General features: G+C 43.9%; 1 protein-coding gene across 1 annotated transcript; it reads right to left on the reverse strand.

Annotated features, from left to right (window-relative positions):
- Positions 1-180: 180 nt before the first annotated feature.
- Positions 181-18,345, reverse strand: rnft1 (ring finger protein, transmembrane 1). The gene is made up of 9 exons (XM_046306032.1): positions 18,186-18,345; positions 16,089-16,564; positions 15,918-15,994; positions 13,984-14,084; positions 13,646-13,799; positions 1,840-1,998; positions 1,640-1,705; positions 1,330-1,431; positions 181-1,132 (listed from the first exon to the last, which is right to left on the reverse strand). Exons 1-9 carry the CDS (start codon positions 18,209-18,211, stop codon positions 998-1,000), a joined length of 1,296 nt encoding a protein of 431 aa, XP_046161988.1. The 5' UTR covers positions 18,212-18,345; the 3' UTR covers positions 181-997.
- Between the last annotated feature and the right edge of the window lie 2,344 nt (positions 18,346-20,689).

A 20,689-nucleotide genomic window follows, 5' to 3' on the forward strand; every position in this document is an offset into this window, starting at 1 on the left:
TGTAAATGCTCAGGGCCAATTATTAGTAGGCTATAATAAGCATTTTATATTTTTATTTAATTTGTTGATGCAAAGACTTTATGGATGAAAAACATGAAATGGTTTCACTACATAATGAAATATGGTAGTAAAATAGATACATCCTTTTAAAAACCAGAGTGGAAGAATGCAACTGCATCATCACTTTAGAAAAATAATTTATGGATCAAACCAATCCCACAACAATCAGTTGTGTTGCATATTTGTCATCTGGAAAACAAATCTTAAAAAGCAGAGATATCAGACTTAATCTGAAAATAAGAAGCCCCCCAAATGAATAACTTTTAAATATCATCAACCTTTGTGTTTGTAATTGCTTCCCAACGAGGAGAGTACATTTAGTTATACTACTATAATATAAATATCCCTCACCCCACCCCTATTTACCAGTAGAAGGAACCTCCAGGTATTACCTGACTAGCCTGGTGCCAGATCTGTTTGTGTTGTCTTGCCGCCCTCTATGGTCATTGTTGTGACATTGACAATAAAGGTAGGAGCTGGCAAAAAAGCACAAACTGATTTGGGACCAGGCTATTCCCTGACAGCTCTGTCAGGGAATGTTCTGTTCTTCTAGGCTGGCCGTCAAAACAAAACATGATTAAATCAGATCATGATAAGAAAAGATACATGTTTGAAAATAAAATCAACTAAAAACAGCAAAAGGGGCCATGCAGAGAGAGAACCAACTTCAGTCAGTTGTGTAGAAAAGTGATGGTCGGAGAGGGAGTTGCAGTAACATGCCACGGTGCTGAATGCATCCCAATCACAAATTTTATGTGACCTTACTGATGTTGGCAAGTAGTGGGCACAGCCCTTAATGAATGGAGGAACAGTATGGTCATCAGCTTCACAAGCCAATGAGGAGTGGAGTATTGCGGTCAATGCAACTGTCATTCACACATCGCAAACAGTGTCCGTAAGTCATAGGCTCTCCACTTTCCTTCATCATCTCTTTCGGTCAGTAGATCTGGAGGTAAGGTGTGGTGGCCCCGTCCCTCCACTTGTGGACCTTGTCTGTGATGGCCATGCGACAGAGTGGACACGTCTTCTCCCGGTTAAACCACAGAGCAATGCACTCGTCACAGAAAATATGCTGTTATTGAGAGAGAAAATAAACAAGCATCCTCAATCAAACCATGCTACAATAAAGCACATACAGGCAGTTCTGTATGTGTGTGTAGCCTCAGATACCAGGTTTCTAGTGCCTGGTAACTGGTTAAAGAGTAAAAAGGTACAAGTTCAAAAAAGTCTGCGATGTTTATTCTGCAGTAATGTGGTGGTGTATCGTACCTGACACAGGAGGGCTCGAGGGTTCCTGTATTCTGCCTGACAGATAGGACAGATGTCCCCAGCCTCACTGCACTGGCTCCTGGTGGCTGCTGCCCCCGTGTGCTGAGGAGGAAAACAACACATGTTACCATCACACACAGTCAACAAACATCTCAGATCCAAACTACTTACAAGGGTCCACATTATACTGACCTGATCTATACATGAACAAGCTTTTCAGCATGTTCAAGACAAGTAGTCACTTGTCAGGCAACCCACATACCACCACTAAGAACATTTTTGACATGTTGATCTATTTAAAGTACTTTACCTCGCCACTGAGAAATAGCCTCACAGTTTTCTGGAAAGACCCCCACTGTCCATACAATCCTAAAAGCTGAATTGAAAAAGTAAGAGTTTAGTACATTTAAACAAAAGGTGTAAATAACAAATAATTTCCTCTACTAAATGAGCCATTTTGAAGCATCCATATTTGATCCATGATATGTGGTACAGTTGTAGGTCAGCCACCTTGAGTATGAAGTAGACCAGAGCCAGCAGGACTCCCAGGGTGAGGCCAGTGTTGCCATCCACCTCCTGGTAGGTGATCAGGTAGCGGAACCAGAGGGGGATGGGGGCCACAGACTGGTACACCTGGCCCACCTCTTCAATCAGCATGTACCACCGCCCCTGGGGACAGCGAGTCATGAGTGAATCAATGCTTTCCCGCTGTTGATCCCCTCCAAAATGGTGAAAGATCACACCAAAAATCAGGCTTTTTGTATTTGGACAATATGATTGGCTGTTCATTCAACCACCCTCCTCACGAGTCACAACTTCTCAAGCACTGGAGCAGTACATAAATTGGCGCGTTCACACAGCACACGCAAGCTGTCCAGAGTAAAAAGAAGCACTCATCACTCCACTCACTGAGCTTATTCATTTAAGGGAAATTGATTCACAAAAGTGAAATGTTCAATAGTGAACATACTAACAATAGGCTGGCTAGTGGCTACTGTTGATAGTCTGCAAATTAAAAAAATAAAAATAAACACCTATCATTCTTGATTTATATATACACTAGACGAGGCTCTGTTTTGATGCCTCCTCACCTCCATCGTAGCACTCACCCACCATTGTAAAACATATTTTGGATGCTTAGCAGGGTATAGCAGGGTTTCGGTTATGAGAAATGTACAGGACCCATAGGCCTATGCATTGGGTGGGCAACATGATTAGGGCGTCCACCCACGGTGCTCAGAATGACAGAAACCACATTTACATTATGGTAATTCAGCTTAACAGAACATGCAAGTCCAGGATGCAATGACGTGTCTTTAACACGAAATTTGAAGAAGTTCAAATAACTGTCCACATTACTTTTCTTCAGCCAACAATAAAGAAGAGTAAAGAACAGGAAAATCACTAGTAGATTACTGTCCGAAAAACAAACTTTTAAGTGGCATTGACCCAACAATGATAAAGAGTGAATATGCACAGTGTGCACTCACTAGAGATATGACCGATGCTCTCCTCTGGTGCCAATAAGATAGACTATAGGCCGACTGTTGTTCGCTCAATTGCCAATTTTGATAACTACAAGACAGATTAGTCTTTTCATTGTTTTCTCTTTACAGCAATAGCAATTTGCTTTCCAAACTATGTTTTTCCACAATTGAATTTTGAAATATTGCGATATGCCTGGCTGGGCCTCTTTTCACAGACAGTCGCAACTCAACAATCATCTATTTGGTATTTGCAGTGTGTGCAACCTTTCCCTCCGACTGTAGGCAATGTGATTTAAAATAATCCTTTTGTTTTTTAAGGCTAGGGGAAGCTTATGATCCTCTCTGGCCAAATAATGATTTGGTAGCCTTTTTTGAATGATTTGTATTTATTTCTGTATTGACAGGAGTAAGCTAATTAGGCTATATAATTTTGGCAATTTAATTCAATTTACTGAGGGAAAGCATAGCTTCCCCTAGCTTTATGGGCACGCCACCTATGAGCCTATGGCAATCTACTATCCCCCATAGTAGAAAAGTTGACCTATTCTATTAGTCAGCTTGTCAAAAAATAAATAGCCCAAACAGACTCTTGTACAGTTGTGCGACGATAGATCCAAAATTCATACAACCAGTAGGCTTAGGCTATATACATTTTTTTTAAAGCACATTTTTTTTAAAGCACAAAGGACAGTAGTGACAGCCCTTGCACTGAGATGCCGTGCCTTAGACCGCTGCGCCACTCAGGAGCCCAAACCATGATGGGTCAAATGTATTTACATCAACTGGTATTTCCGTCAATGAATAGGCTAAAAAGCTTTATGGGATTAGGATTTTTTTTCTGCAATTAACTAGTGCCAATTATATTTTGACATGTATTTAGTTTTTAAATTGTCCAAATGCGGGCGATTACCAGTTTACGGAAATCCTGACCTATATACAGTCGTATGAAAAAGTTTGGGCACCCCTGACAATTTCCATTATTTCCATTTATAAATAATTGGGTGTTTGGATCAGCAATTTAATTTTGATCTATCAAATAACTGATGGACACAGTAATAGTTCAGTAGTGAAATTAGGTTTATTGGATTAACAGAAAATGTGCAATATGCATCAAAACAAAATTAGACAGGTGCATAAATTTGGGCACCCCAATAGAAAAATCACATCAATATTTAGTAGAGCCTCATTTTGCTAAAAAAGAAAAACAGCCTCTAGACGCTTCCCATAGCCTCTAATGAGTGTCTGGATATTTTGGACCATTCCTCCTTACAAAACTTCTCCAGTTCAGTTAGGTTTGATGGCTGCCGAGCATGGGCAGCCCGCTTCAAATCATCCCACAGATTCTAAATGATATTCAGGTCTGGGATGGCCATTCCAGAACATTGTACTTGTTCCTCTGCATAAATGCCCAGGTAAATTTTGAGCAGTGTTTTGGGTCGTTGTCTTGTTGAAATATCCAGCCCCGACGTAACTTCAACTTTGTGACTGATTCGTCAACATTATTCCCAAGAATCTACTGATATTGAGTGGAATCCATGCGACTCTCAACTTTAACAAGATTCCCAGTACCGGCACTGGCCACACAGCCCCACAGCATGATGGAACCTCCACCAAATGTTACTGTGGGTAGCAAGTGTTTTTCTTGGAACGCTGTGTTCTTTTGCCGCCATGCATAACGTCCCTTGTTATGACCAGATAACTCAATCTTTGTTTCATCAGACCACAGCACCTTATTCCAAAATTAAGCTGGTTTGTCCAAATATGTGTTTGCATACCTCAAGCGACTCTGTTTGTGGCGTGTGTGCAGAAAAGACTTCTTCCGCTTCACTCTACCATACAGCTTCTCCTTGTGCAAAGTGCACTGAATTGTTCAACGATGCACAGTGACACCATCTGCAGCATGATGATGTTGTAGGTCTTTGGAGATGGTCTGTGGACTGTTTTTGACCGTTCTCACCAACCTTCGCCTTTTGCCTCTCCCATATTTTACTTGGCCTGCCACTTCTGGCCTTAACAAGAACTGTGCCTGTGGTCTTCCATTTCCTCACTATGTTCCTCACATTGGACACTGACAGCTTTTTTGTAGCCTTCCTCTAAACCATAATGTTGAACAATCTTTGTTTTCAGGTCATTTGAGAGTTGTTTTGAGGCCCCCATGTTGCCACTCTGAAGAGGAGAGTCAAAGAGAACATCAACTTGCAATTGGCCACCTTAAATACCTTTTCTCATGATTGGATGCACTTGTCTATGACGTTCAAGGCTTAATGAGCTCATCAAACCAATTGTGTGTTCCAATTAATCAGTGCTAAATAGTTACAGATATTCAAATCAACAGAATTAAAAGGGTGCCCACATTTTTGCATAGCCTATTTTTCACATCTCATTTAATTTCATACAACTTAATATTGCTACACTAAAAATATTTGTCTGGACAATACCCCAGTACTCAGCTTTTATTAGAAAATGAATGGCATGCCACTGTGATCATTTTCTGTGACGACAGAGTAAATTATTATGCAGCCTCAGAGGGGTGCCCAAACTTTTTCATAAGACTGTAAATTCATGTATTATTTTCTACATTCATTTTTGCCACATTTATTTTATTACAGATACCTTAATGCATACTTTTTATGTGAGTATATTGAATAGTTTTTTGTTTTGGCTAATGTTACTATCCCCACTACAACAACAACAAATACAAAATAAGAAATTTTCTCCTTGAAATAATTAATTGAAATAATGTAGAATTTGTGAATGAAGAATTTGTCTTGTACACTGCTCAAAAAAATAAAGGGAACACTTAAACAACACAATGTAACTCAAATTCAATCACACTTCTGTGAAATCAAACTGTCCACTTAGGAAGCAACACTGATTGACAATACATTTCACATGCTGTTATGCAAATGGAATAGACAACAGGTGGAAATTATAGGCAATTAGCAAGACACCCCCAATAAAGGAGTGGTTCTGCAGGTGGTGACCACAGACCACTTCTCAGTTCCTATGCTTCCTGGCTGATGTTTTGGTCACTTTTCAATGCTGGCGGTGCTTTCACTCTAGTGGTAGCATGAGACGGAGTCTACAACCCACACAAGTGGCTCAGGTAGTGCAGCTCATCCAGGATGGCACATCAATGCGAGCTGTGGCAAGAAGGTTTGCTGTGTCTGTCAGCGTAGTGTCCAGAGCATGAAGGCGCTACCAGGAGACAGGCCAGTACATCATGAGACGTGGAGGAGGCCGTAGGAGGGCAACAACCCAGCAGCAGGACCGCTACCTCCGCCTTTGTGCAAAGAGGAGCAGGAGGAGCACTGCCAGAGCCCTGCAAAATGACCTCCAGCAGGCCACAAATGTGCATGTGTCTGCTCAAACGGTCAGAAACAGACTCCATGAGGGTGGTATGAGGGCCCGACGTCCACAGGTGGGGGTTGTGCTTACAGCCCAACATCGTTTGGCATTTGCCAGAGAACACCAAGATTGGCAAATTCGCCACTGGTGCCCTGTGCTCTTCACAGATGAAAGCAGGTTCACACTGAGCACATGTGACGCAGTGGAGAACGTTTTGCTGCCTGCAACATCCTCCAGCATGACCGGTTTGGCGGTGGGTCAGTCATGGTGTGGGGTGGCATTTGGTGTGGGGTGGCATTTGGTGTGGGGTGGCACATGGAGGGCCGCACAGCCTTCCACGTGCCCGCCAGAGGTAGCCTGACTGCCATTAGGTACCGAGATGAGATCCTCAGACCCCTTGTGAGACCATATGCTGGTGTGGTTGGCCCTGGGTTCCTCCTAATGCAAGACAATGCTAGACCTCATGTGGCTGGAGTGTGTCGTCAGTTCCTGCAAGAGGAAGGCATTGATGCTATGGACTGGCCCGCCCGTTCCCCAGACCTGAATCCAATTGAGCACATCTGGGACATCATGTCTCGCTCCATCCACCAACGCCACGTTGCACCACAGACTGTCCAGGAGTTGGCGGATGAACAGGTGAATCGCAAACTGAGTGGAAATCATCCTCAATTACAGGGACACAATTCTGAATGTGGCAAATGTAACTTTCACAACCATCTTCCTGAAATTGAGAGCTGTAAAGGTTTTCATAAAAGGAATTGACAAATGATGATATTGTAATGGGACCTTTGCATAAAACATCGTTAATTTTGAGTGCAGTTATAGATTTTCTTCTGTAGTTTCTCTTTTCAAGTGCAAAAAAGTAACTAGTGTTTTTTCCCCCTCTTCAATCCATTTTGCTCTTGACCTTACAAAGGCGCCCTTTGCCAGATCCGTGTAAGTCTGTTCTAACTCTAGTTGTAAAGACCTGAACACAGACTCCTCTTCTTCAGATAGATTATCTTTCTTTAGAAAACGGTCAAGAACCTCCATCAGGAGCTAGCCAGCTAACTAGCAACTAGTCTTTGTTAGCCACGGCTACCGGTCTTCACCTTTAGCTCGGACACCAGCCAGCTTTAGCTCGGACAATACCTGCCAGTCTGCACAGCGCGATATCAAGCCAGAGCATATCGGACTGCTTCTCTCTACCACATCACCAGATTCCTGCCGCTCTGGATCATTACACCGGATCATCGCAGCTAGCTAGCTACAACCGAGTGGCTACTGTTAGCTAACGCCTCTGGCCCAAAGCAAGCACCAGTTAGCCTTGAGCTATATACCAGCTAATTCTAGGGCTACAATACCTCTTTGCCAACTGTTTTGTGTATGTCCAAATAAAAATCTATTTAAATTACAGGTTGTAATGCAACAAAATAGGAAAAACGCCAAGGGGGATGAATACTTTTGCAAGGCACTGTAGATGGGTTGGGTGACAACGTCACGAAAATGATGTGCGCACTTCCATTGGGCATAAATCAGCCTGTTGTGATTCTGTATGGCCAGATTGCTAGCAAGAATGACACTGCCACATGGGGAATCATACCCAGCTAGCGCAGTGGATCTGGGCCGATTCAGTCTGAGAGTCAGGGCACTCGGCTGAGAGTCAGACTCGGCCGACGTCATGTGCGCCGAGTCTAGGCCGCCTTAGGCCGTATTACTTATGGCTAGGATGCGGGGATTGAGCTCAGGACGATTCCGGTGAGAGTAATCTGGCCCAAATGTATTACTTGGGGCTCGGGCCAATTGGGGCTACTCTCTGGCAGGTAATTATATAAAGGAGCCCGTGTAATCAACATTTAATTATTTATTTTTCCATGTTTTTCCATTGTTTCTGTGATCAAAAATTACAATTTTAAATAGTACTGTAGTATTTTGATACTCTGTGCAAGGCAACTGATAAGCATGAAAAACTGAGGATGGAGCCTCCCGAGTGGAACAGCAGTCTAAGACACTGCATTGCAGTGCAAACTGCTTCAGATGTTGGTTGAACACACGTGTCGGCCGTGACTGGGAGACCCATGAGGCGATGCTCAATTGGCCCAGCGTCGTCGGAGTTAGTGGAGGATTTGGCCAGCTGGGATGTCCTTGACCCATCGCGCTGTATTTATTAAAATTTGCATCAAGCCAATTCTGGGGGGGGGGGGATCGGCTAAATTCCGGTAGACGGAAACGACCCGATGTACTTGGGCCAATTCTGGGCAGTCATTCATTTTGATTCCGGACAGAGTCCGACACCGGGCCGATTCAATCAGTTCTGGCCCCCGGAAGAGGGCCGCTTCTGGGCCGATTCCTCATTGTATTGTATTTGTTTTCAATAAACATGTATTTGTTTTCAATAAACATTGGCAATGAAATATACCTATTGCAGATTCAGTCTTCACAGCCTGGTGCAGGTCTACAATTTTGTATCTGGTGTCATTTGATAAGATCTTTGGTCTTGGCCATAGTGGAGTTTGGAGTGTGACTGTTTGAGTTTGTGGACAGGTGTCTTTTATACTGATAACAAGTTCAAACAGGTGCCATTAATACAGGTAATGAGTGGAGGACAGAGGAACCTCTTAAAGAAGAAGTTACAGGTCTGTGAGAGCCAGAAATCTTGCTTGTTTGTAGGTGACCAAATACATATTTTCCACCATAATTTGCAAATGAATTCATAAAAAATCCTACAATTGGTGGCTGACTAAATACTTTTTTGCCCCACTGTACATTCTAACACGCTTGGGAAATGTCTAATCTTTATGGATGGACTAACATCCTAGTACAGTGTAATACAACTTCAAACATTGTTAATATTTAGTTGGAGAAAGGATTGCATGCTGGTATGTAAATGCGTGTAAAATTGTTAAGTGTTATTACTACAGGGGTGTTGCTGTAACGTCGTTCTTCGTTTGTAGAAAGAGAGTCGGACCGAAATGCAGCGTGGTGGTTACTCATGACTTTAATGGAAAAAGCGACACATGAAATAACTATACAAAATACAAAACAACAAACGGAACGTGAAATCTAATTACAGCCTATCTGGTGAAACTACACAGAGACAGGAACAATCACCCACGAAATACAAAGCGAAACTCAGGCTACCTAAATACGGTTCCCAATCAGAGACAACGAGAATCACCTGACTGATTGAGAACCGCCTCAGGCAGCCAAGCCCATCCACCCTACTCAGCCGCAATCCCAATAACTACAAAAACCCCAATACGAAATACAACAATAAACCCATGTCACACCCTGGCCTGACCAAATATATAACAAAAACACAAAACACTATGACCAAGGCGTGACAGAACCCCCCCTAAGGTGCGGACCCCCGGACGCACCTCAAAACCATAGGGAGGGTCCGGGTGGGCGTCTGTCCATGGTGGCGGTTCCGGCTCGGGACGTGGACCCCACTCCATTAAAGTCATAGTTCCTTTCCTTCGCGTCCTGAGATAATCCACACTCGCCGCAGACCATGGTCTAATAGTCCTCACCCAGAACCCCACTGAACTGAGGAGCAGCTCGGACTGAGGGGCATCTCGGGACTGAGGGACAGCTCGGGACTGAGGGGCAGCTCGGGACTGAGGGGCAGCTCGGGACTGAGGGGCAGCTCGAGACTGAGGGGCAGCTCGAGACTGAGGGGCAGCCCGGAACTGAGGGGCAGCCCGGAACTGAGGGGAAGCCCGGAACTGAGGGGAAGCCCAGTACTGAGAGAAAGCCCAGTACTGAGAGGAAGCCCAGTACTGAGAGGAAGCTCAGTACTGAGATGAAGCTCAGGTAGGTAGTAGGCTCCGGTAGATCCTGGCTGGCTGGCGGATCTGGAAGATTCAGGTTGACTAGCAGATCTGGAAGATTCTGGTTGACTGGCAGATCTGGTAGAATCTGGTTGACTGGCAGATCTGGTAGAATCTGGTTGACTGGCAGATCTGGTAGAATCTGGTTGACTGGCAGATCTGGTAGAATCTGGTTGACTGGTAGATCTAGAAGATCATGGCTGACTGGCAGATCTGGAAGAATTTGGTTGACTGGCAGATCTAGAAGATCATGGCTGACTGGCGGATCTAGCTGCTCTATGCAGGCTGACAGCTCCTTGCAGACTGACAGCTCTGACTGCTCCATGCAGGCTGACAGCACCCTGCAGACTGGCAGCTCCTTGCAGACTGACAGCTCCTTGCAGACTGACAGCTCCTTGCAGACTGACAGCTCTGGCTGCTTTATGCAGACTGACAGCTCTGGCTGCTTCATACAGACTGACAGCTCTGACTGCTCCTTGCAGACTGACAGCTCCTTGCAGACTGGCAGCTCCTTGCAGACTGGCAGCTCCTTGCAGACTGGCAGCTCTGGCTGCTTCATGCAGGCTGACAGCACCCTGCAAACTGGCAGCTCCTTGCAGACTGACAGCTCCTTGCAGACTGACAGCTCCTTGCAGACTGACAGCTCTGGTTGCTTCATGCAGACTGACAGCACCTTGCAGACTGACAGCTCCCTGCAGACTGTCAGCTCAGGCTGCACCGAACAGGCAGGAGGCTCCGGCAGCGCTGTAGAGGAGGAAGGCTCTGATAGCGCTGAACAGACAGGAGACTCCGGTAGCGCAGGAGAGGAGAAAGGCTCCGACAGCGCTGGAGAGGCGGGAGACTCCGACAGCACAGGAGAGGCGGGAGACTCCGACAGCACAGGAGAGGCGAGGCGCACTGTAGGCCTGATGCGTGGTGCTGGCACTGGTGATACTGGAGCGAGGACATGCACAGGAAGCCTGGTGCGGGGAGCTGCTACCGGAGGACTGGCGTGTGGAGGTGGCTCTGGATAGACAGGACCGTGCAGGCGCACTGGAGCTCTTGAGCACCGAGCCTGCCCAAGCTTACCTGGCTCGATGCCCACTCTAGCCCGGCCAATATGAAGGGCTGGTATGAACCGCACCGGGCTATGCACCCGCACTGGAAACACTGTGCGCTCCATAGCATAACACGGTGCCTGCCCGGTCTCTCTAGCCCACCGGTAAGCACAGGGAGTTTGCGCAGGTCTCCTACCTGGCATAGCCATACACCCTTTAAGCCCCCCCCCAATAATTTTTTTGGGCTGCTTTTCGGGCTTCCATCCGCGTCGCCATGCTGCCTCCTCATATCAGCGCCTCTCCGCTTTACCCGCCTCTAGTTCCTCCTTGGGGCGGCGATATTCACCAGGCTGAGCCCAGGGTCCTCTTCCGTCTAATATCATCTCCCAAGACCAGAAGTCCTTATATCGCTGCTCCTCACGATTAACAGGGAGAGTAGGCTCAGGTCTGACTCCTGACTCTGCTACTCTCTCCCTGAGCCCTCCTCCAATAAATATTTGGGGGTGACTTTCGGTTTTCGCTCTGCGCCGCCGTGTCTTTCTTTTCGACTCAATTCGCCTATAGCCCACTTCGCACTGCTCCAGCGAATCCCAGGCGGGCTCCGGCATTCTCTCTGGGTCGGCCGCCCACCTGTCTATTTCTTCCCACGTCGTATACTCCATGCCTCTGCTGTCCATAACATCCTCTCTTCGCTGCTGCCTGTTAACACGCTGCTCGGTCCGAGTGTGGTGGGTGATTCTGTAACGTCGTTCTTCGTTTGTAGAAAGAGAGTCGGACCGAAATGCAGCGTGGTGGTTACTCATGACTTTAATGGAAAAAGCGACACATGAAATAACTATACAAAATACAAAACAACAAAACGGAACCTGAAATCTAATTACAGCCTATCTGGTAAAACTACACAGAGACAGGAACAATCACCCACGAAATACAAAGCGAAACTCAGGCTACCTAAATACGGTTCCCAATCAGAGACAACGAGAATCACCTGACTCTGATTGAGAACCGCCTCAGGCAGCCAAGCCCATCCACCCTACTCAGCCGCAATCCCAATAACTACAAAAAAAACAATACGAAATACAACAATAAACCCATGTCACACCCTAGCCTGACCAAATATATAACGAAAACACAAAACACTATCACTAAGTCGTGACAGTTGCAGGGGGTCTATTTGTTTTTTTTGTAGGTATAAATATTGTAAGTCGCTCTGGATAAGAGCGTCTGCTAAATGACTTAAATGTAAATGTAAATGTAATTGACCTCGAATCTGTGATTTATTACCACAAATATAATAAAATCATGATTTTCAAGTGTATTTGGTGCCTGTGTTATTATTTTGGAACTGCACAGTGCGCACAGCATGACTAGCTCACATTAGTTAGCAGTAATGTGACCAACATCAACATGAGGCTTTTTTGTTATTGCCAATCAAATATTGGACATGGTTTATGAAAACATTGCAACAAATTCTATACTTTTTTCAACTATTTTTCTTCATGGAAAATTACGATATAGTCATGCACTTGTATTTTGTACTTGCTAATAGATTTAAAAAATATATTATTGACACCATATTCCATTGAATTAATATTAAGAAGTGTTAATTATTTGGCATCAGGAGAGCAAAGAGCATGGAAGAAAGCAGCGAGATATGCAACATAGAGTTATGTTTCTGCAAAATGTTCACTGCTAGCGTGCGGGGCACTTCATTTCAGTCACACAGGATTCAGCCCCAGGTCTTCAGGACAGCCCCAGGTCTTCAGGACTCAGCCCCAGGTCTTCAGGACTGAGCCCCAGGTCTTCAGGACTCAGCCCCAGGTCTTCAGGACTCAGCCCCAGGTCTTCAGGACTCAGCCCCAGGTCTTCAGGACTCAGCCCCAGGTCTTCAGGACTCAGCCCCAGGTCTTCAGGACTCAGCCCCAGGTCTTCAGGACTCAGCCCCAGGTCTTCAGGACTCAGCCCCAGGTCTTCAGGACTCAGCCCCAGGTCTTCAGGATTCAGCCCCAGGTCTTCAGGACTGAGCCCCGGATGTTCTGAATGTCTAGTGACGTCCCTGATATGGTCTAATTTCCTTGAAAGTCTACTAAAGTGAGACTTTGTCCTTGTGTGTTTCTTGGCCATTTACACTAACTAGGTTGTTTTTCAATGTTTGAGTTTGCCTCAACTGCTAGCGAAGACACATCTATCTGCACACTGTCACTGATGGTTTGCTTGAATTCCCTCATAGCCACAGTAACCTCCCGCCCTTAAAGGGAGAGCAGGACATTTTTATCTGTGATATTTTGGTATTTTTTTTGCAATTTACTACATCACTACAAAGCAGGTCCATCTGTTTTTTTTCTTGTTTTTTTTAAATTATTGCAGAAAAATATTTTGGCAAGTAAAAAAAAAAAAAACTGTATGAGTGGCTAGATTGGCCAAACCCTCCACTAACTCGGACGACGCTAGATTTAAAAAAATATATACCTGCCACAGTGGCTAGTGGACTAAACGTTGGTTTTAGGCCCTGATTTTAACTGCACCATGTCCAGGACAAATTCTGTTCAGGCCAGTACATTTTTAGCCAACGAGGCCGACTGGGCCTTATCAAACACCTGGAGAGGGAGAGAGAGCATCCTTCCTTGCTTACCTGGGCTCTGAATGTCACCAGGTTAGATGGTAGCAGTAGGATAAGGCACTTGAACCCCATGAAGAAGAACTTGAGCATAAAGTTGGTGACACCCACCGCCCATAGGACCTCCCAGAAACCCAGGGGTTCAACAGCTGGGCTCAGGAAAATTAGGCTGAGAAAGAGAGAGGGAAAGATGGATGAGAGGATGTGGATTACGTATTATGCTCCCAGTCCTGATGTTTTGTGTATTAATCATACCACGCTGTGAAGCCAAAGGCAAATTTCCACATATTGTGTACAATTATTTTGATTCTATTCTGGTCTGCTGTGAGCATGTGAAGTAAGGGGAAACTTACCAATAGTAAAGTGACTCAGCGAGAAATGTGTAGTAAAGCAGAAGTGTGGAGGACGCCAGGAAGAGGAGCAGCCATACGCACTCTATTTTTGACCGACGATCCTGAGGAGAAATACACTGAAGACGATCAGATTCAGACTGAGGAATGAGTATAAATTAAAGCAATGGATGTATAAATTGAGAATTTACAGAACCAGTCAAAAGTTTGGACAAACCTACTCATTCAAGGGCTTTTCCTTATTTGTACTATTTTCTACATTGTGGAATAATAGTGAAGACATAAAAACAATTAAATAACATATATGGAATCACATAGTAACCAAAGCAAGTGTTAAACAAATCAAAATATATTTTATATATTTGAGCTTCTTCAAAGTAGCCACCCTTTACCTTGATGACAGCTTTGCACACTCTTGGCATTCTCTCAACCAGCTTCATGAGGTAGTCACCTGGAATGAATTTCAATTAACAGGTGTGCCTTGTTAAAAGTTCATTTGTGGAATTTCTTTCCTTCTGAATGTGTTGATGCCAACCAGTTGTGTTGTGCCAAGGTAGGGTTGGTATACAGAAGATAGCCCTATTTGGTAAAAGACTAAGTCCATATTATGGCAAGAAAAGCTCAAATAAGCAAAGAGAGTCCATCATTTCTTTAAGACATGAAGGTCAGTCAATCAGAAACATTTCAAGAACTTTGAAAGTTTCTTCAAATGCAGTCGCAAAAACCATCAAGCGCTATGATGAAACTGGCTCTCATGAGGACCGCCACAGGAAAGGAAGACCCAGAATTACCTCTGCTGCAGAGGATAAGTTCACTTAACAGCCTCAGAAATTGCAGCCCAAATAAATGCTTCACAGAGTTCAAGTAACAGACACATCTCAACATCGACTGTTCAGAGGAGACTGTGTGAATCAGGCCTTCATGGTCGTATTGCTGCAAAGAAACCACTACTAAAGCACACAAATAAGAAGAAGAGACTTGTTTGGCCAAGAAACACGAGCAATGGACATTAGACCAGTGGAAATCTGTCCTTTGGTCTGATGAATCAAAATGTTTGATTTTTGGTTCCAACCGCCGTGTCTTTGTGAGGCGCAGAGTAGGTGAACGGATGATCTCCGCATGTGTGGTTCCCACCGTGAAGCATGGAGGAGGTGGTGTGATGGTGCTTTGCTGGTGACACTGTCGTGATTTATTTAGAATTCAAGACACACTTAACCAGCATGGCTACCACAGCATTATGCAGCGATACATCATCCCATCTGGTTTGAGCTTAGCGGGACTATTATTTGTTTTTCAACAAACACCTCCAGGTTGTCTAAGGGCTATTTGACCAAGAAGGAAAGTGATGGAGTGCTGCATCAGATGACCTGTCCTCCACAATCAACTCAATTGAAATAGTTCAGGATGAGTTGGACCGCAGAGTGAAGGAAAAGCAGCAAACAAGCACTCAGGATATGTGGGAACTTCCTTATTTTTAACCTTTATTTATCTAGGCAAGTCAGTTGAGAACAAATTCTTCTTTTCAATGGTGGCCCAGGAACAGGGAAAGAACGACTGATTTTTACCTTGTCAGCTCGGGATTTTGATCTTGCAACCTTCCAGTTACTAGTCCAACCCTCTAACCACTAGGCTACCTGCCGTCCTTGAAGACTATTGGAAAAGCATTCCTCATGAAGCTGGTTGAGAGAACGCCAAGACTAGGCAAAGGGTGGCTACTTTGAAGAACCTCAAATATAAAATATAATTTGATTTGTTTAACACTTTTTGGGTTACTACATTATTCCAAATGTGTTATTTCATAGTTTTGATGTCTTAACTATTATTCTACAATGTAGAAAATAGTAAAAACAAAGAAAAACCCTTGAATGTGTAGGTGTGTCCAAACCTTTGACTGGTACTATATATTTACTATATATTTTCTTCCATTAGTGACTTACCTGAAGAAAGACTTGGGTTTGAATGTTCTTATTCGCATAAAGAAAAGTTGTAAACAAGCCAACTCCAACAGCTAGACCTGCAACAAAGTCATGGAAGAGATGTCAGATAACCTTACTAGATAAATAGACATTTGTTCCTGACTGTATATGTTATAATTACCTGAAACTTACCTAGGGCATGCTGGATGACTAGTTTAGCACCGAGGATGATTATAAAAGGAAGACTCTTCTGAACCCAGCGGAAGAGGTAGCGCAGTTCTGAGAACGAGGTGCTGGGCTCCCCTGACTCCAGATCAGCATCAGCTGGGTCTGTCTCACTGGGCTCACTGTGAGAGTGCTGGTGTCCCCCACCATGTGAATGGGAGTGGGAACTGGTTCGGGAACTGGCTCTGGACCTACGGGATGATGCCCCTCCTCCTCCTCCACTGGGCTCCCCGGGCCCACTGGAGAGAATAGGTACCCGGACTTCATCACTGGCCTCTGGGATGACAGAGCCCCCGGTAGCCCCTGCTGGTGTCCTGGTCAGTAGCTCTGGCTGTATAGTCAGGGACAAGCCATTTCCTGCCTGATGGGCACCTACCTCGCTGGAGTTAGGTTGCATCACAGTTGGTGATTCCCTCGATTTCAACGTTCTTCTGGAATCACTCCTTCAACAAATAAATTGTTTGAGGTAAAGAGGAGAGACAGAGGATATAGCCTAGTTATAACATGCAGGTGCTAGCTAACAATCTTGCTAAGTTAGCTAGGCCTAGGAGAGAGTGGGGTAAGTTGAGACAACATTGTTTTTACGAAACAATAGACTAAATTAATAATTTAACCAAATATTTAGGAAGATGTCATCATTTCATGGTGTCTGAAGGAAGTAACCACATGAAAAAAGTGGTAAGCAAGTGAGGTCCAAAAAACTGATTTTCACCAAGTCAAATTAACATATTGTGTTAGTAGTTTCTTGATGCTTGTATCTAAACCAAAGTACAGAATTGTAAGATTGTTCTATAAACCTTTTTGAGTCTCTATAAGCTTCCATATGAGGTCATAAACCTAGCACGAAAGTGCATCATTGTAGCTGTGTGGGCTAAGATAGTCAAATGTTTGTCTTGGGGTATGTTGAGCCAATGCCCATTTGGCAAGTTGAACAATTGAAGTGTTTTCTTCACAGGTGTAATGCAAGACATTATTGCTGGGATATCAGGTAAAAACAGGGCCTGACCTATGTTAAAAGTGTTTTAAAAAGTACAAAGTGTTTGTTAGGTGTTAAGCCTGTGTTAAAAGGTGCTTCAAATGATTAAAAGACAAAAAAAAGTGATTGTGATAAATTGTGTTTGGGGTACGTTTTTTGGACAAGATATGTTCTCAAAACTGTAATGTTTACATTAATTCTGATTATTTCCAGGGATACACAACATCCTGTAATATATGTAGATATCGTTGTTAGAAATAATACTACAGTATATTCCCCGTGATGGAGTGACGCTGAATGTAAAAACAAAAATCGCTAAACATAACCCACTCTCCCCTACTAGCTAGACAGCTGCTCGTCATCTCGAATTTATGTGCTTTCCCGGCAATACACTGGTGTCCCCAGTGCACCAGCTCGTACATAAAGCATCCTCCATTCAGGCTACAAAGCATACTTAATTAACTAGATTAACTAGATCTTAATTAACTAGATTTAATGGCAAGCCGATTCCAAAAAATGCAAAATTATCTATCTAAAAACATAATTTTCCACCATCACTTTCGGATGTTCGGACAATGTAGGTTGCACATCGCGTTCAACCGACTATTGCGCAGATCTACCGGCCACATACTACTTGGTTACTCCCCTACTAGCTAGCTACAGGTTGTTATTGACAGCTTAATAACGTTAAACTATTGTAACGCAGTCTAATGTTACTTGGGCTGGCTAAATTACAGTCAAAGATTCAGGGCTGTGTTATCACCAGTAACGTTATATCAATATCCACTTTTGTACCAGTCTAACAACTGTTTTCTCTTTTGTTTACATAAGTAGTGACAATTAGCTAACGTTTGGTAGCATTTAGCTAACGAAACATAACTTTGTGACAAGCTGTCTGATCAACATTACAATTGGCACTGACAGCTTTTTGGCAAATAGAGGCTGTTGACACTGATGAGATTAATGGCAGTTACTATAGCTAACTGTATATTGTTCATTATACTTCAAGTGACAAATATTCTCTATCAGCTAGCTAGGCTAACGGTATGTAATTTCATTAGCAATGCAAGCAAAAGGGCTTTAAGTACCTGTCATACTGAGTCCGGAGTTTCATGATAAGCCACCGTTCTCCATCTAATACGCAAAATTAACCAAAAATGTAAATAAAATAAACGATCTAAAAACAAGCTAAGCCATAAGCCTATCGTTTGGAAGACATCTTGAATACGACAGGCGGCAGCATCAGCGTCGCGAACTGACGTAAAATTGGTAAAAGACGAAAGAGAACACCAGAGAACCCAACTCAGCGAAGCAGTCAGTGAATGGGAAATAGACAAATATATCGTTTTTATATTTACTTCTAATGTGATGTAGGCTAAGCAACAAACATGTATCCCATATATCAATCCCCTTCAATTAATGTTTGTTTCGTGAAGCTCTACGCCAGAAGAACAGGTAGGCTATAGTCACAGGCTCAGTGGCAGATATGTTTTCTTCCCCTTTGGTTAAGTTTAGGGCTGAGGTGAATTAATCTGATGCTAGATAAGCAACCAACTTGAGCGTCCCCAGCTGCAGTAGGCTAGTCGACAACAGACATCACATTAGCTTAGTGTATTTCTGAGTGACATGTTGTATTGCGGGCATATTTCCCCCGTGGCAATGTCTGTCAACTGGTGATGTTACAATGAATATGATAAGTGCTTAGTTGAGTCATATTCAGAGCCCCCTATGTAGTTATTGTTCTGTTGATGCTTGTTTAATTGGTTGGTGGTTGGCTTTCTAATGGAAGTTTTACAGTATTATAATCTGTCCTATGATCTTGACTAAAGCTCTCAAATGTACAGGAAGGAAAGCATTTTAAAAAATACATTGAGTGTCACGTCTAATCAAGGTGGGTGGAATCAGGCGCAGATAGCGATATTATTATTATTATTATGAAAGTTTATTCTCCGGTGAACAAGAAACACGGTCAACCCAATACACACAGGGTGAACAATCCAACACAGGATAAAAGACGAACCGGAGAATAAGAACACAAGAACACCGAGAGACAATGATGACAAATAAACAATCCCGCACAAAACAAGGGCGGGACAACCTACTATATATACAGACACTAATAAACTAAACAACACACAGGTGAAACCAATCAGACAAAACCAACAGATACACGAAAAGGGATCGGTAGTAGGACGGTGACGACGACCGCCGAGCACCGCCTGAACGGGCTGGAGAGCCAACCTCGGCGGAGGTCGTGACAGTGAGGTGCTGTGTGACTTTAAATATACATATTTCGCGGCGTTTTGAAGTACTATGATAGCATGTTAGGATTTGCAATAGCTGTGCAGGGTTCAACATTTCACCCTGGGCTGGGATGCTATGAACATTGATGTCCTTCCATGTTAAGTTAACATGCAAGAAACAAAGAGCATTGATGTCTCTGTGTGCGGTGTATTGTTATTTCCTGATCATGCATGTATGTTTGCTCTATGCTTCTGCAGTGGGCAGTGGATCAAACCCCTTCAACAGTGTTCATTTAAAAGAGGAAACAAGCCCATCTCATCTGAACCTGAACAGGCTGTTAATATTCCTCTATTACCTGGGTCTATAGCCTCGGTCCCCAGGTGCTGCTGGGCCCCATGCCAGCCATCTGTTCCAGCAGGCACGGGGCCCGGCTGTGTGGGGCTCATCTGCAGCTAAGGCCAGTGGCAGGTGATCTCCCATTGTGTAATGGATGAGACCTTCCCGCTGGAAGAAAGGGCAGCTGCCAGAGTGATACTCAGATTTATTTAGAGATGTTCATTCCCACACATTCTCCAGAGACTTGAATGATTTAACACACACCAAACAATGTGAGCTCATGTAGAAAACCAAAACATTTAAAGGATTTTATCACATCATTAATGTATGATCATACATATGATCTGCATATTCTATTCTGTACCTAGGCTAGCCATACACATACTGTATAGATACTGTATGACACCTCTATAAGCGGATAAAAATTGTCCTGACATGTTGTCCATCTATAAAGTCCAAAAGTATACCTCTTTCTCAATAAGCATCCTCCACAGAAGAATCTCTACAAATACTGTCTGTGATTGATGATATCTTCCTCTGTAATCCCTCTCTGACTTATTTCTCTGAGAGGTTGTATTCTTTATTCTAGGTCTCCAGGGTTGCCTCTACAGTGAAGCACAGGCTAATATGAGCTGCAGCGCAAGCCTAGCTAGCTGTACCCAGTCATCATCCTGAAAGGAGGTTAATGTGGTGTGGCTGTGAGCTACTTCCAGTTCCCCTGCCTCTCATCCGCCTGCCTGCCTACTCACTGCCATGTAATTGTGTTATTACGTCGTAGGATTGTCAGAGGACTCCTGGGCCCCAGTGAAGATGTCTGAGCACGGAGCAGCAGTGCCTGTGGAAGTTAACTTGACATATAAATTGCTATCTGACTACCGGGAGATAGATAAATGCATCTCGCCAGAGAACAGATGCAGGGAGCAGTGACCTGACATCGCTTTTGACAGACTCTATGTCGTCTCTTTCGCTTCTCCCCTCATTTTTTTTCTCTCACTCACTTGCTGTCTCTCTG

This window comes from Oncorhynchus gorbuscha, linkage group LG16 (genome assembly GCF_021184085.1).
Source record: "Oncorhynchus gorbuscha isolate QuinsamMale2020 ecotype Even-year linkage group LG16, OgorEven_v1.0, whole genome shotgun sequence".
Classification (NCBI taxonomy): Eukaryota; Metazoa; Chordata; class Actinopteri; order Salmoniformes; family Salmonidae; genus Oncorhynchus; species Oncorhynchus gorbuscha.

What these genes read in the sequence shown, in the direction of transcription:
- rnft1 (XM_046306032.1), bottom strand. Translation starts at nt 18,211, where the DNA reads ATGAAACTCCGGACTCAGTATGACAG. An exon ending in CTCCGGACTCAGTATGACAG is followed by an intron (nt 16,565 to 18,185) that starts GTACTTAAAGCC and finishes TATTTGTTGAAG; the next exon opens with GAGTGATTCCAGAAGAACGT. An exon ending in TGGTGACATTCAGAGCCCAG is followed by an intron (nt 1,999 to 13,645) that starts GTAAGCAAGGAA and finishes CGCTGTCCCCAG; the next exon opens with GGGCGGTGGTACATGCTGAT.